The 16,146-nt window shown below is 52.5% G+C and overlaps 1 protein-coding gene across 1 annotated transcript in view; it reads left to right on the forward strand.

Annotated features, from left to right (window-relative positions):
* Positions 1–16,146, forward strand: part of ST8SIA2 (ST8 alpha-N-acetyl-neuraminide alpha-2,8-sialyltransferase 2) — a 53,623-nt gene that overhangs the window by 32,082 nt on the left and 5,395 nt on the right. Inside the window, exons 4-5 of the mRNA XM_033099949.1 lie at positions 3,453–3,710; positions 8,102–8,395. Of these exons, the coding sequence (XP_032955840.1) occupies positions 3,453–3,710; positions 8,102–8,395 (552 nt within the window). The remainder of the gene's footprint in view (positions 1–3,452; positions 3,711–8,101; positions 8,396–16,146) is intronic.

Raw genomic sequence — 16,146 nt, forward strand, 5'->3', positions numbered from 1 at the left:
CTGCTTGGCACTGATCAGTGCCCCCATTTGGAGAGTCTTTGGAGAGCTGACCCCTCCCCGCCTCACACACACACAGTCCTTATGGCTTGAGTAGGCTGCCCTTCCTCGAAAACATGAAAACGAAAAGCCATAGCTGGGCATCCAGTGACCCAGGAGGTGGCATGACACCTGACTGCTGAGGGAGAGCTCTGCAGCTATTGTTGGGTGGCAGGGAGGGGGAAGTGCAGAGGAGGAAGTACAACTTCAGGACTTGGCCAGTTTCCTTGGATAGAGCCGTCACTGACCCAGCAAAGACTGGTCAGTATAATCCAACCATTCATTTCTAGGCGTGGTGCCAGGGACCCCGGGTGCTGACAGGAGTCAGGCATGTCACAATATAAGCAGAGAGGACAGTGCACTGTGATATACACACTAGGCGGTGTTGCATCTCGTAAATAGGTGAGGATGAAGAGAGCAATGAGGAGAGAGTACTTCACTTTGCAAGGGGACCAGGAGGGCTGGCCAGGAAAGGACGAATGGGTTTTGAAGGATGAGTAGGAGTTTGCCAGGCCTACCACGCTACGTGGCGCTTGCAGGCAGTCTGACGTTTGCTGTTTGTGTTCAGTGCTGCTGGAGCACGAAGCAGGAGGTAGGGAAGGGGGTGAACAGGTTGGCGCAGTGGCCAGGATCGGTGGGGAGAGCCTTCATTACGGCAGCCCCTACTCCCAGGCCATCACCACGGAGAGGATGCAGAGAAGGGGGGCAAGGGCGCCGTGATCTTCCTCGCCCACAGCTACCCAAAGTGTCACCACACAGAGCTGGGAGCTGTCCCTTCCAGGTAGGCTGACTGTCAAAATGGAAATGCTTGCACCCCCCGGTTCTCGAGGCTTAGTTTTGGGACATGAGCGGGTGCAGGGGATAGAGAGGTAGGAGATCTGGGACCTGGCAGCTGAGACCCCCAGAACAGCTGTCACCCCCATTCTGCCACCCCTCACTGAGTGCCTCTTCCGAGGCCCCCTGGGTGGGCCCTCTGCCCTGGTCCTGCTGCCCTAACAACTGCCGGTCTGCGTTCCTGACCCATTCATCAGCGTCACTTTGGAATCAGTGAGATTATCTGCACGAGTTTCCTGCGGCCGCCCTAACAATTCCCCACCAACTTGGTGGCTTAAGACAACAAGTGTGTTCTCTCTCGGTTCTAGGGACCAGAATTCTAAGCCCTCCCTCTGAAGGCTCTAGGGGAATCTTTCCTTGCCCCTTCCAGCTTCTGGGGGCCGCGTGTGGCCTCGCCTTGTGGCATCACTCGAGTCTCTGCCTCTGCGGTCACGTGGCCTTCTCCTCTTGCTCTGTGTACCCCCTTTCCTGTCTCTTATAAGGACACTGGTCCTTGTAAGATTTGGGACCCAGCCAGGTAATCCTGGATGATCTAATCTCAAGACCCTTCATTTAGTAACATCTGCAAAGATGCTTTTTCCAAATAAAGCCACATCACAGGTTCCAGGGGTTAGGAGGTGGACATGTATTTGTGGGGCGAGGGGGCACTATTCACCCCACTATCCCACCTATCACTCACCTGTGAGTGAAATCCTCCACCAGCCTACCTGCAGTCCCCACTGGCCTTTCTCCTGCCATTGGGTGGAGAAATGGACATCCCCCCCCTTTCAGAGCAGAGCAGACTGCGGCCTTCCTAGGGCACCTGGGAATACACAGCCACCCGGGCATCTCATAGGGGAAAAGAATTCCCTTCAACTTCCTTCAATTAACCAAATTGAAGCCAAATTATTCATAATAAAAGATTCTGTAAATGATTTGGAGTGATGTTTAATAACTGATAGCAGTTCCTCACCATTACTTAGAAGTTAATCCACTCACAGAAGTGTTTATTGATGGGCTTTCTGGGGGCTCTCTTTGCTTTTAAATACTTTGGGGTAAGTCATTGCAAAGGTTTTAGCAACGTCCAAACGGTATTAGCTTGTCAGATTATATAATCCTAGGTAAAGTGCAGTTATTAAATGCCTCTGTTTTCCGTCAAGAGGTACAAATGACCTGGCAGCACGGGGCTTCCCCAGCATGATAGCAAGGGATCCAAGTTATTGATAAGACTGATGGAAGACAAGCATGGTGCCCTGCCAAGTCTTCGAGCTGCCCCTCACCTAACCAGAGGCTCTCAAACCCGGACACCCATTAGAGCCACCGGTGGAGTTTCTGAAAGCGTGCTGAGAGAGCTGGGACAATCTCAGAATCAGGCTTTCTCAGGAGTCAGACTGGAACGTCTGAATTCTTTGAATGTGCAGGAACTAGTAGGAACTAGGCTACACCATAGGTGTGAACATCTGAAATCCCACAGGTGCTCAGGCTGCAGTGTTACCATCTGTACAGTGGGCTAACTGGCCTGCACGTTCTCTTGTCTGCCAAGTGCGTGAAGATTCCTTTGTCCCTCTAGGGCTCTCCAGAAAAGCAGACTGGAGTCATTGGATCTATTTTAGATGGGGGCTCACTGCAGGAAATGAAATTCATTTCAGCCGATCTGGGTACCCAATTTCTTTCTCTGACTTGAATCGCTTCTAAAGATCTTTTGGGTGATTTAGAAAGTTCTTTAAGTAAAACCCCCAGCTAGGATCTTCAGATTCTTGGGGGCCAGGCCTGTGTGGTTTGAGTAAAATTCCCCTGTTGATTCCTCAGGACTATAGGAATGTGACTATCCCCGATCCCATCTGCGTGCTTTGCTAGATGATTCTAGAACATTCCCCCTAAATCAAAGTCACCCTAGAGCCTAGAGAGCTGTCCTTTGATCACCTATGTTTTGAAACAACACAAACGAACCCTGCTCTGTGGGGCCACAGAGGTATCCCTCTTTACAAACCCCAAAGCAGGCAGCAGTTAGGGGGCCGGCAGAACACACTCCACAAAACAGACCAGCGCACTCGCAAAGGCAGAGTGGTGGACACACCTCACGGTCCCCACACCCACACTCTCCTTCACCCCCTGCGAGACCCCTGGGCCCAGAGAAGGCTTCCATGGAAGAAAGCAGACCAGTGAGGAATAAGGGACACGTGTCATTCTGGTTGCCTGCTGCTAGTTCAGGACTCCCTATCCGCTGATGGCTCTGAATCCCGCTAAGAGAGGGGAGAGGGATGTAGGGTGACCACTGTCTGGGTTCGCCCAAGACGGAAGGGTTTCCTGGGAAATGCTAAAACCAGGCGGTGCTGAGAAAACCAGGATGGTGGGTCACCCCTCCTTCCAGGGCCCTCTGTGCTGAGCTCACTTCCTGTCCTAATGAAGTCATTACCCAGGGCAGTGTGCAAATCTCTGAGGACAAAGGCAGCCAGATTGGCCACTGTCATCGCTGCCTCGAGGCCATTCCTGACAGTCCCTGCCTGGAACCTCGGAGGGTGACATACGACAGGAAAAGCTGGGTTGGCCAAGGGCAGCTGGCAACCGGCCGACTTATCCTCATGTGTGTTTGGTTTTTGCAGGAAACAAATCTTGAAGTTCTTGGATGCTGAGAAGGACATTTCTGTCCTTAAGGGGACCCTGAAGCCTGGAGACATTATTCATTACATCTTCGACCGAGACAGCACAATGAACGTGTCCCAGAACCTCTACGAGCTCCTCCCGAGGACCTCCCCTCTGAAGAACAAGCACTTCCGGACTTGTGCCATTGTGGGCAACTCGGGGGTCTTGCTGAACAGCGGCTGCGGGCAGGAAATCGACACCCACAGCTTTGTCATAAGGTAACCATGGCAGGGACTCTGGGTCCAGGGCAGAGGCCGATTGAAGGGGAGCATCGCCCGTTGTCCCAAGAGGTTGAAACAAGATGGCACATTAGAATCGCCTGGGGAGTTTTTAAAAGTCCCAGTGTCCAGGCTGAGTCCCAGACTAGTCAGATCAACCTGAGGGTGAGGGGGCATGTGGCCCAGGGAGCCAGGCGATTCTGGTGTACAGCTAAGGTTGAGAATTGCTGGTCCACTGCGCAGGTGGGCAGACTATGGCCCACAGCCTGGTTTTGTCAATAAAGTTTTATTGGCACACAGCCACACCCATGCATTTTCATATAATCAGTGGCTGCTTTGTCACTACCACGTATTGTTGAGTAGTTGGGCAGAGTTGAAGAGTTGCCACAGAGAGAGCATCTCTAGCCCAAATATTTACTATCTGACCCTTTACAGAAAACGTTTACGGACCCCTAGACAGAGCCTCTGTGAGAGGTTAATAAGAAAATCTCCTGGGCTGGCCAGAGAGTTTACAAAACTCTTTTCAGTGTTCTGGAAGGTCATACTCTACTAGTAACTTTATATCCCGGAGTCAAAATCTGGGAAGCGAGAGAGCAACAGAGAAACGGGTTTTGTACTTGACTGTCATTCTCGCTGAAATGTCATCTCATTTTTCAGTCACCTGGACACAGTTACCCTGACACCTGACCCCCCACCCCAGACAGCCTCAGAAACAAGGCCTTGCTGTCCCCTCATCAAAAGTAGGGCATACAGAGCTTCGAGTTTCATCCCAAACAGCGCCCCAGACCCGGCAGAACCCAATACCGCATCTCACGTTTCTGCTGGGACTGTGCGATGCAAAGAGAGCCTTGTCCTGGGGCTTTGGGAAGTGGCCTTATCCTAGAGCTCCCTGGACCTCAGGACATGGGACCGGACACTGTGTTTACTCCTCTGTGCGCTGGGATGGACGAGCCCCTGCAGCCTGGCAGCCACGCTTGTTTTTAGTTTTGTCAGCTTCTGCCAGGTTCTGTCTGTGCCTGGCCTGTCCACTGGCTCAGCCCCCACTTCCCAAAGCTCTCCAGGCTAAAGATTGGGGGAGGGAGGAAGAAAGGGGAAGAAGGTGTAGCAGGTTTGTCTGATTGGAATCCAGAGAAGGGCTGAGGGTGGGGTGGGGTGCACATTAAAGATTAAAGGTCGAGGAGGAAGGCAAAAGCTGCCTCCAGATGGGGTCAGATCACCTCTTCGGGTGCCAGGCAGCATCGAGGGGTGGCCTTTCGGACCTGGTGTTATACACATAAGCAGTGAGCTTTCCATGGTCCACCCGGCCCTGCCCCAGGAATTTTCAGTCAACAGCAGATTCTGGCCGGCACTTGCTTTTATGGACAGTTAACACAGCAAGGCAAGCAGTACAGCGTCCAGAGTCCACTCTTGGCTCTGGGGCCCATTTGTCATGTGACGTGGCATGTGTCACTCCCCTTTAGGGGCCTCGATTTCATCATCTGTAAAATGGGCGGGTTGGACTGGCTGTCTTTGAGGCCCTTCCATTTTGAAGGCTGTTGGTGCTCCAGCCCAGTGCCTTGAGAACTTTAATGAGCATATGAACCGCCTGAACTTATTAACATGCAGCATCTTCCAGTCTGGAGTGGGGCCGGAGACTCTGCATTCTAAGGCCCTGGCTACTGGTGTGCGAACCCTGCTTTGACAGGCACGGCCATAGCTGGCTTTGCCTCTCTGCTGGGGGTCATGTCCACAGACTTAGAAAAGAGGGACCTGAAATGCCAGGAGAGACCTGCTCAGAACAAAGTGCAGTTGCCCTTGGACCTTTAGGTCTGGCCCTCCCGGATCTGCATGTCTGTGGGGTTTGACTTGGTGTTTTAGGACAAGATTCCGCAGCCCCACTGTGTGCAGCCCTCACGTTTCACATTTATATAAGACCCGGTCTTATATCATATCAAATCATATCATATCAGACCTGGTATTATATTTTATATTTATTATATTGTATTATTATTATATTATATAAGACCCGGTCTTATAGTATAGTAAAATAAGACCGGGTCTTATATTAATTTTTGCTCCAAAAAACGCATTAGAGCTGATGGTCTGGCTAGGCCTTATTTTCGGGGAAACACGCTCTGAGAGCTGCATGAGACAGCGTGTGTGTGTGCTCAGGACAGTGTCTCCACAACAAGGCATATGAAGTATTTGTTCCCCCCGCCGCATCCTTCCCGAGGGTGCGTGGAGGTCACCCCATGATTCAGCACCACGTCTCCTGTACCACTTGCCTTTCTGAATGGTAGCTGTCCATGAACCCCGTGTGCCCACTGCACCCACCGCACCCTGGCAAAGCAGAGCGGCTGTGGCCACCTCCGGACCCCAGTCCACGCTGGGCCCAGCACAGCAGAGGGGCTCTGCGAGGCTCCGCTGGGACAACGGACTCCAGGAAGGTCCTGACAGGAAGCTCCCGGTCTCTGTCAACCCGAGTCTTCACTCAGCTCGCCTTGCTCTGGGTTTACTGGGCCCCTTCTCTGTGTGGGAGATACGTGAGACCTCACCCCCAGCTCAGAAAACTCTGCATGTGAATCGTTGTAGGGCACACCACATGCAAAACACAATGAGCCTGCAAAAAACGTGCGACCCCCAATCCCCTGGGGAGTTTAGGGCAGGCTTCGGGAGGAAGCACCATTCACGTTGGCAACGGTGAGGTGAGGAGAAGGAAAGAACAGGAGGGGGCATGGAAACAAGAAGGTAGATTCATGGATCATGGAGCCCAGCCCCTGACCACACACAAGGGACAGCTGGGAAGTGAGGCCACACAGGGTGTCTGGTCCCACAGGCCCCCGGAGCCGGCAACGCCAAGCTGGGGGTACTGCACAACTCAGGGGCATACATGTGCAGAGTCAACTCCCAGATGTTTGGGGATGAAAACTTCAGTGGGTACAACCACACTCCACTCACACACACACACACACACACACACACACACACACACCCCTTTCATAGGGACAATCCTATGAACAAATGCCCTTCCACAGACAAATCATCACCTCTGCTTAACAGGACTAGGAAGTTAGCAGGTACCAGGTGCACTTCTACACACGTCATGTTTATTAACTCACTTAATTCTCACAACAATCCTGTCAGGAATATCCAGTTTTGCCCTGCCTTTTGCGATGAGGAAACTGAGTGACAAAGAGTCAGAGATCCCAAGTGTAGTTCGGCCCAGGGTCAGGCCACGGACGCAAGCTGCCTCTCCTCCCCAACAGACTTGCCCTCCGATACCCATTTCCACGTCCGCCAACACATACTACAACTTCATCTTATTGTTGCCTAAAATGCAAATCTGTCCGTGTCACTCTCCTGCTCAAGAACCTTCAGTGGCTCCCTATTGCCTTTGGAACCAAGTCACGGACAGACGGACAGCAGGATAGCTCTCCTGCCCATCTCCTCCACACAATCGGCTCCAATCAGACCAAATCACTTGCCTTCCCCTAAATACTCACAGTCTTTCCCACCTCTGTGCCCTTGGACACATTTCTTGTGCCTAAAATACTACAGTATGATGTTTCCTAAACTGCCTGGTTATAAGACTGACCTAAAGAACTCATAAAAACAGACATCAATTCCTGGGACCATCTGTTGACTCTGGATCTCTAGGTGACAGACCTGGGGAATCTGTACTTTTGGCCTGAAGTGATTCTTCTCATCTGGCAAGCTGGAGAAATGCTGTCCTAATGTGTCTTTTCCACTAACGGACTTCTGTTCATCCATCCTGCTAGACTTCCCTCCAGGGTCACCACCTCCAGGAAGACCACCTGATGCCTCTCCTTCCCATAATAATGATGACAGTAGTCACATTTATTGAGCTCTTACTGTGCTCCAGCAGTGCTCTAAGGACTGGGTGTGTGGTCGCTCCTTTAATTCCTGGGAAGGATGCCGCTTTGATCGCCATCAGAGCTAAAGAAACTGTTGTGGCTTTTCCTTAGCCATGGGGAAGCTCTCAGGAAGGACAGAGGTGGAGCAGGTTGCCCAGAATCACACAGGCAGGAAGTATCAGGGTGAATTCTGAAGCCAGGGGTGATGTGGCCCAGTCACTCCTACCAAAGCGTGGTCATCTCGTGTGCTGACGGCTGGCTTACTTGCCTCCTTCCTCTTCTCCTACATACTGCATTGCAGAAGGCTGGTGTTGGACGTGCCCAGGTGCAGCAAATTCCCCGTATGTGCTAAGAGCCTAGTCAATACGTGTGGCAGGAGAAGGAGGAGAAGGGATGAGAGGAGGGGCCGCTGAGTGCAGGAAGATGCCCTCGGTCTTTGTTTTGGGAGGAGGAGGCAGCGAGGAGAGGCAAAGGATGGATACCGTGAAATAGAAGCCCCTTCCCCCAAGGACCATGTTGCCTTCTTCCCTCCGGCAGGTGCAACCTGGCGCCAGTGCAGGAGTACGCGCGGGACGTGGGGCTCAAGACAGACCTGGTGACCATGAACCCTTCGGTCATCCAGCGGGCCTTCGAGGACCTGGTCAACGCCACGTGGCGGGAGAAGCTGCTGCAGCGACTGCACAGCCTCAACGGCAGCATACTGTGGATCCCGGCGTTCACCGCCAGGGGCGGCAAGGAGCGCGTGGAGTGGGTCAACGAGCTCATCCTGAAGCACCGCGTCAACGTGCGCACCGCCTACCCCTCTCTGCGCCTGCTGCACGCCGTCCGCGGGTGAGCGGCCCCTCGGGGGGAAGGTGCTTGGGGGGCAAGAGTCCTTTCCCGGGTGCACTGCCATCCCCGCTCTCCCACCCACTAGCTGGACGACCTCCGCCAGTCACCTGACCTTTCTGAGCCTCCCTTTCTGGTGAGAAGAAGGGGGCTTGGCAGGTGGGTTTTACCTGGCAGGGCAATTTTGACCAACTGGTCGCGCCTGCCTGGAGAGCTGTGCTGAGAACAAACCATAAGGGGCAAGAACGGAAGCGGGCATATTTGCCGGGGAGCTATTGTAAGAGTCCGGGTAGGAAATACACGTGGCTTAGGCCAGGACGGTGGTAGTGGATAGGCTACAGTTTTGTCAGATTTGCTATAAAATTTGGAGGAGAGGCAGCAGGGTTGGCTGATGGATTCTACTGAAGGAACTCATGGGAGAGAAAGAGAAAAAGTCAGATGACTGTTAGTGCTAGAGCGTGAGCATGGAGGGACAGTGGTGCCGTTTTTTGTGACAGGAGGAGCCTGGGAGAAGCCCGTGCATGTCTGGCATATTGAGGAAGAGACTTCTTTCTTGGGAATCTTAAGTGTGAGATGCCTGTTACAAATATACCCCCCCCCCCCTGGCCTCGCCGCTTGGGCCCAGGCTCTGCGTCCACCCACATGGCGGTTCCCAGTCCTGCTCCAGGAACACGACAGAGCCCATAGCACAGCTTCCCCTGACCAAGGGACGTTGGCACGCTCTTTAAGGGGGCCTTCACATAACTCGGTGTGCCCTGCGAAGCCCTCGGAACCACGCACAAAGGATTCTGGATTCTGGTCCTCGTTAGGGTGGGGATGCACACGGACACCCAGTGCCACGAAGAAAGACCTAGCGATACGTTCAGTAAAAGGCAGCCACACTCGTGGCTGACCGAGACCTCACCGCGGCCACATGCCTCATCCCGAAGTGTGACCTGTCAGGATTTCCTTCAGCGTCCTTTACTTCGTCCCTGTCACAGAGTGGGGCTCTGCAGCAACCCCCACCTCCCAGACTTAGGATACAGTCCTTAAATGTTGTTTCTTCCTGGAAGGAGGAAACTCTGCGTGGTTTGGAGGTCAGAGGGGGGAAGAGAAAGAGAAAGACTGTCCTTTGGGAAAGCGAGAAAGGGTCCCGTGATGGGGAATGGGCAACCACCTGGCAGAAACGCAGGCAGCCAGAGCTATTTCCAGCTATAATTGACTCACTTTTATCTGTCAAAATAGCATTAAGCACCAGTAACAAGCCCTTTAAACAAACAGGCTGTTAATCCTGAGATCACAACATCTTCCTTTGCAGAAACTCCCCAGAGGAAGTACTGCAGGAAAGGCGGGTGGGGCGGGACTCCGCTTTTAGCAAGGGGAAGAGGTGGGGGGCATGGATTGGATTGGACTGGACGTCACGGGCCTCGGAGTGGATTTCTGCTGATGGCCCTCTCCCTCTCCTTCTATAGGGCCACTGGGCCTTGTAGGGTGCAGGGTCCAGCAGGACTTCAGAACTGAATCAAAATTTCTTTCGACAGGCTGACGCAATGAGCTAATCTAAGAGGGAGCACTTTAGTATGGACAGAGCCAAGGTCCTGTACTTAGGTTCTAAAGAATTGTACAGAACGATGATCCGCACCAGCCATCAGCCGGCGTGTGGCTGCTCAGAGGGACGGGATCTTAGATTGCAGCAATGGATGCAGCACATCTTTGAGAGGCAGGGAGGTCAGCAATGGCCTTGATTTACTCCCTCTGGTCAAATCCCACGTGGAGAATCACATTCAGTGTTGGGTACCGAGGTAGAGAAGGACCATGGTGGCAGAGAAATTCGGAAGATGAAAGGTTTGGGGCATGAGCACAATCTTTATTCTTTCAGCAAATACTCACAGGCTCCGGGGCTGTGCAAAAATCAATAAAACAACACCTCTACTCTGGAGGGGCTCACAGATGTGGCCGGTGAGGCATTAGGTGTAGAACTAGGGCTGGGAGAGGATCCAGAGAGAGTCAGCTTTCATCTGGATGCTGGAAAGAACCTTCCAACAAATAAAGATCATCTGAAAGGAGCGTGGCTGCCTCCCAGGAGGTGGTGAATCCAGCCTCCGTGGGGATGTTCCAGCAGCAGTGAATGCCCCCTAGTGGGCCGTGGGGAGGGAACTGCACACCTCCCCAAGTCGCTGTCTGAGCGTGGTAGGGCCGCTGAGATCAAGTACCCCAGGCTGGCTGGCCTAAACAACGGAATCAGTTGTCTCGGTTCTGGAGGTGACGAGTCTGAAATCAAGGTGTCAGCAGGACTGGTTCCTTCTGAGGCCGTCAGTCGGGGAAGGCTGTCCAGGCCTCGCTCTTTAGCTCGTCAGGGACCATCTTCATGTTCACACGGCCTTCTCCCTGTGTGCATGTCTTCTCCCAGTGTCCCATTTTTAAGGACTTCAGTCAGATTGGATTAGGGGCACCTTAACGACTTCTGTTTAACTTGATGACCACTGCAAAGACCCCTTCTGCCCAAATAAGGTCACATTCTGAGGTTCTGGAAGTTATGACTTTAACATAGGGATTCTGAGAGGACACAATGCAACCCGTAAGACTTGGGCGAGCTGGCCGCCCTTCCACTCAGGTTCTCTGCTTCAGTGCACCTGTACTAGGAGAGTCTCTAACCACCATGTGCTCTCAAGCTTCTTGCCCACCTGAGACTGTGCTCGGGCCCGGGCATTGCAGGGAGTTGGCACGTGGTACAGAGACCCTGTGTGGAAGGCCTGCCCTTCAACTCTGAGCACCCGATGCCCCAGCCTGAGCAGCTCTCCCAGGCGACTTCTGGCTCTGCCTGCCTGCAGAGTGGCACAGTGCCCCGCCGGCTGTTGGCAAGGGCAGTGAGCAAGCGAGGGGGAGGACACCCAGGCAACTGAGCACGGCCGCGGGGGGGCGGGAAACTGTGGTCGGCAGCTGGCAGTGAATGGGTCTAATTCAATTACAACGATGGGGAAGGCTGGGACCCACAGAGAGGGCGGCCCTTGGACAGGAAAGCAGGCCCATTCAGCCGCCCAGCCCACATGCCTGGTGCAGAAGACGCCTGTGAATTGGCACTTCATTAGGCATCAGGAGTGCTGAGCCAAGGCTCCAGGATGGCACCGACCCAGTGGGCATCCCCTCAGGGCCGGAGGAGTGGATCAGCAAAGCAGACCCTGTTGCCTGTCGGGGGGTGGCAGAAACTGAGGGCCAGAGGGCAGGCCCAGGGGTGAGCGCACGCATAGCGTGGAGACTAAGGTGAGAGACGCCTGCGAGTGGGAGCTATCGCTTCCCAGACATGCCCGTCACACTGCAGAGAGCGTAGCCCCCGACCGACCGCCCGTCACACTGCAGAGAGCGTAGCCCTCGGACCGGTCACAGGAGCTGAGTCCCCATTTCCTCCAGTGGACACGCAGTCTGGAAGTGTGTTCCACAGAGAAGAAAAGGAGGGAAGTCTGTGGTATTCAGACACAGATGGCTACCCGTAGTTGGTCATTTTTTTATGGATTGTTTTTCCATGTTTTTACAAACAAACAAAAAAAAAACAGCAATGCACATAGTAAACAGAAAAATCCATGGAGTATCAGAGGATTTAAAGCGGAAAACGAGCCCTCCTCCTCAGATGCAGCCTGTTAAACTGGTTTTCTGTGTCTCCCGCCAGAAAAAAAAACCCTTGTACACATAAGGGGGCATGTTTTAAGCCCCCGGCCTTGCTAAATCCTGGAAATTATTCCATATTGACAGCCATCACCCGTTGCCCTTCACAGCTGCCTAGCCTTGCGCTGTGTCTGGACCACAGTTCAGTAAGCAGAAGCCACCGGGGGGGCAGGGCGGGGGGCATAGCAGGGGTTTCAATCTTTTGCTCGTGTAACCAGGGCTACAGTGACCGGCTCGTACTGATCCCTGCACACATATGCACATCTGTCTATAGGCCTGCTTTGTAGAAGCGTCGCTGCTAAAACGAGACGGATATATGCCTTGTTAACTTTTATAGATATTGCCAAGTTCCACTCCCACCTACAATCACTGAAAATGCCTGTTTTCCCCTAATCTCACCACCACGGTGTATTATCAACATTTGTTATCTTTGCCTATCCAGTGGAAGATGGCATCTGATTGTTGCTTGAAATTGGATCCCTTCAATTATGAATGAGGTTGAATATAATTTTTCTGTTGGAGGTGGCATTAAATTCCACAATCCAGCCAGGAGGTGTAAGCCCCCAAGAAATGCTCTTGCCGGGTCCCTGCTGGGCCCCTAGCGCCAGGGGTGATACCCGTGGGTGAACAACCATCTTTTGACTCCCTGAGGGAACCAGCTCAAGCAGCCGGCATCATGTTTTTCTTTTTTTCTTTTGACAACATGCCGTCCAGGATGCTGTTAGCCTGCCTTTCTCATGTGCAAACCTGGTAGCTGCCTAGAAGCGTTTAGAGTGAGGCGGACTCCTTCACCTGTCCTGCCAGCGTCCCCAAAGGGTACCAGTAGCCTCTGCTAGCTCGTTTTCCTTCGTTGCTTCATGGAATAAAGATCTGTGAAGCTGCCCACACTTTGTGCATACGCTCTGCTAGGATCTGAAGTTATACAGAAGCCAATCCACTTGCTCAGAGAATTTTAAATTGCAGGGGAGGAGAAAGACAAATCAACGAGCAATTACATTGTAGCATGAGAAGCACTGTGAGAGGGAAAGGACAACATCCGGGACACAAAACCCTCCTGCAGCGAAGCTGAGACCAGAAGAAGGGGTTGCCAGCCCGGAGACAGGGGAGGTTATGGTGTCCTGGGAGAAAAGAAACCAAGTTCTACATGGCGGTGTGGCAGACTTCAGGCCCAGATCATAAGGGTTTCCCAAGCCTGGCTGAGGCCATCGGATGCTATCCTGTGGACTCCCAGTCATTGGAGGGATTTTGGTGGCCTGGTCAGACGCGGTCAGCAGGTTTGAGTGGGAGCATGGGCTTGGGTGAGCACAGAAGCCTGGGGACCAATAATTGCCCTCAGGCACCCCCAAGGCTTGGCCAGCTCTGTGCTCCAGCCCCAGACTCCGAGATAAAACCCATTAAACCCAGCTCTCCATTCCCTCAAAGCCCGGCCTCCTCGGCCTGAGATGTCCCCTGGATAACCAAGTCCTGACAGCACAGGAATGGGCTGTGGGGCCCCAGACCAGGGACAGGCTGCTAATGTGGGTGACGGGAGACCAGAAGACTGTGCACCACGTGTCCCGTGACAAACACCTGAGAGGCATTCCTGCTCTGTAAGGACAAAATGAGCTACAGCCACAAAGTGCTTTTGTAGCTTCTTAGAGAAAGTCCTTTTGGTCTTTTTTCCCAACATTGGCAGCCACCATTCTTGCCACATACCAAGCCCAGGAATCCAGGGAGAAGGACAGATATGCTTTCAAGATGATTTTGGCAATCCTCATGTACTGCTGTCCATGCTCATAAAATACAGTGCTTAACCGCCTTGGCAATTGGGGTAACCAATTTGAAAAATAATTACTGCCTTCTTTGAGATTACTCTGCCTTCTAATTAAAATCTCAAGACTGGGATATTAAAGGTGCATTGTCAATACAGTGTCCCAGATGCACCCAGCTAACCTCATTTGGGAAGGCGAAATTAATTAGTTAGTGTTTACCACCCAGCTGTTCTCCTAAGGAAAGAAATCGTCTACACGTCGGCCAGGCACACAGTCTCTAAATTGGCCAGAGCGATTGAGGAGATATACAGGAAATCGCGAGTGATTTGTTCCTGCATAACTCAGTCAGCCTGTTACAAGCTTTAAATGGTGCCCCTGTTACAAGCATTAAATGGTGCCCCTGTGTCCCTGTGAGATATCTCTCAGGAGTTCTGGTTTACCCGTGCAAGCAGAATAGGAAATAAGTGAGTGCCTCCACGCCACTGAGTTCTCAGCTCATCCTGGAGCCTCATTTGCTGTTAACACCTTTCCCACGAGTGACTCAGGGTGAAAAGCCTGGCACCATATCTGAGAGTTTGGGCGTTGCTATTCCTGTCCCCGCTGGCCACTGTTACAAAGCTGCGTGCTCTGCTCGCTTCCTCCTTTCTCCTTTTCTATTTCTTCCCATTTTTCAATTCCACTTGAGTCAAACGTTTGCTGAGCTCAACAGAAGTCAGGATAATCAATTCGAAGCTATACTACAATAACAAACCCCAGAACCCTTGTGGTTTACACAAACAGAAGCTCATTTCTCGTTTGTGCAAACTAATGAAGGTTGGCAGGGGCTCTCTCCTAACCAGTGATTCAGGGACCTAGGACTCTTCCATCTTAGGCCGACACCATCTTTACAGGAGGCTTTGAAGTTCCCCAAGGCAGGGGAAGAGAAAGCGGGACAACCAACGTCAGCTCAGAAGGGACACAGTTCCTGTCAAAGCCTGTTGGCCAGACCTGGTCACATGACCCCAGCCCCAGGACAAGGGATACTGGGAGATGTAGGAGGGCACATAGAGTGTTTGTTGAATGCTTGTCTCTGCCGTGGAGCCGTGGCTGCACCAGGCCCTGCGTCAGGTGCCTTTGAACCCCCTGCACAGGAGCATAAGGCCTGGCCCCTGCGCTTGAGTAGATCACAGCACAGTTTTGTGTGGGAGACCCACCCACACAGTAATGGATTGTCAGCCCGGACTGATCAGCACGCAGGGAGAAGTGGAAACAAAGCTCATGATAATAAGGTGGAAGTGATTAAGTCAGTGTGAGCTGGGGAGAAGAAGGTGGAACAAAGGGAACATTTCTAGGAAGACATGATGCGTATGATTAATTTGGGGAGGAAAACAGAGAGTTCACCAAGAGGACACGTGTGGGGAAAGGCAGCTCTTTGGGGAGGGCACAGCACGTGCCTGTGTGACCTCAGATCCACCTATGAGCTCCCTGGATGTTCCACCGCTGATTAAATTCTTCCCTCCCCCTGACAGCCAGCCAAGAAATTCATTTCTGAACATCTTCCCCTGCTAAGAACTTCCTATCAAAAAATAAGCAAACCACAAATCCCTGATATGGCATGTGGCCGGTGTTAGGACTTGAATTGGCTCAGGGAGTGACCAGTCAGGGAGATGCAATCATGCAGGGACACTGCCGGTGGCTCGCGTGTCCCTGGATGGTGTCAAGAGTGGCTGTAGCCAGCTCACTCCCAGCTCTGATTCTCCCAGAATCACCACGGAGTGAAAGAGATCCAAGAAGGACATGGACAGGCTGCATTTCACCTGAGCTCTATGTGACCAGCGGCCTGAGGAGTTTGCCCCCACTCAGGCAAGTCACCCTGGAATCCCACATCTTCCTCTGTTATCGGAAAGAGGACAGGTTCAATCCAGGAGACCCATGGGTGAGCGACCCATAGACCTGGACTGTTTGACTCACCCAACAGGGCTTCATGTGGTGTTTCCTAGAACATTTAAAAATCAGTTGCCAACATTTAAAATTTTGGCAAACTTGCATAAAAATCCAGCTATCTGATACTCTTGAAAAAAATCTGAAACTCTGCCACCACCACACTGGACAACAATAAAACGGCCACCCTTCTAGATGCCGCAGTCGCCACCACTCCCTACTGCCTGGCAACACTGAGGCCAGGTGTCATTTTCCTTACACATGTCCCGACTCCCAGCTCACTCAGTTACACCCGGGCAAGGCCACTGGGCCACATGAGCTCTCCGGGCCCGTTGTCCTCAACACACTAGGACTAGGCCACATGCTCACTGTTTTTCCCTCTTTTTTATCTAAATATGTCTCATTCTTTTGGCAGAACCACCTACCTACCAGTGAGAGCAAGGC

The sequence above is a fragment of the Rhinolophus ferrumequinum genome, chromosome 28 (genome assembly GCF_004115265.2).
Source record: "Rhinolophus ferrumequinum isolate MPI-CBG mRhiFer1 chromosome 28, mRhiFer1_v1.p, whole genome shotgun sequence".
Lineage (NCBI taxonomy): Eukaryota > Metazoa > Chordata > Mammalia > Chiroptera > Rhinolophidae > Rhinolophus > Rhinolophus ferrumequinum.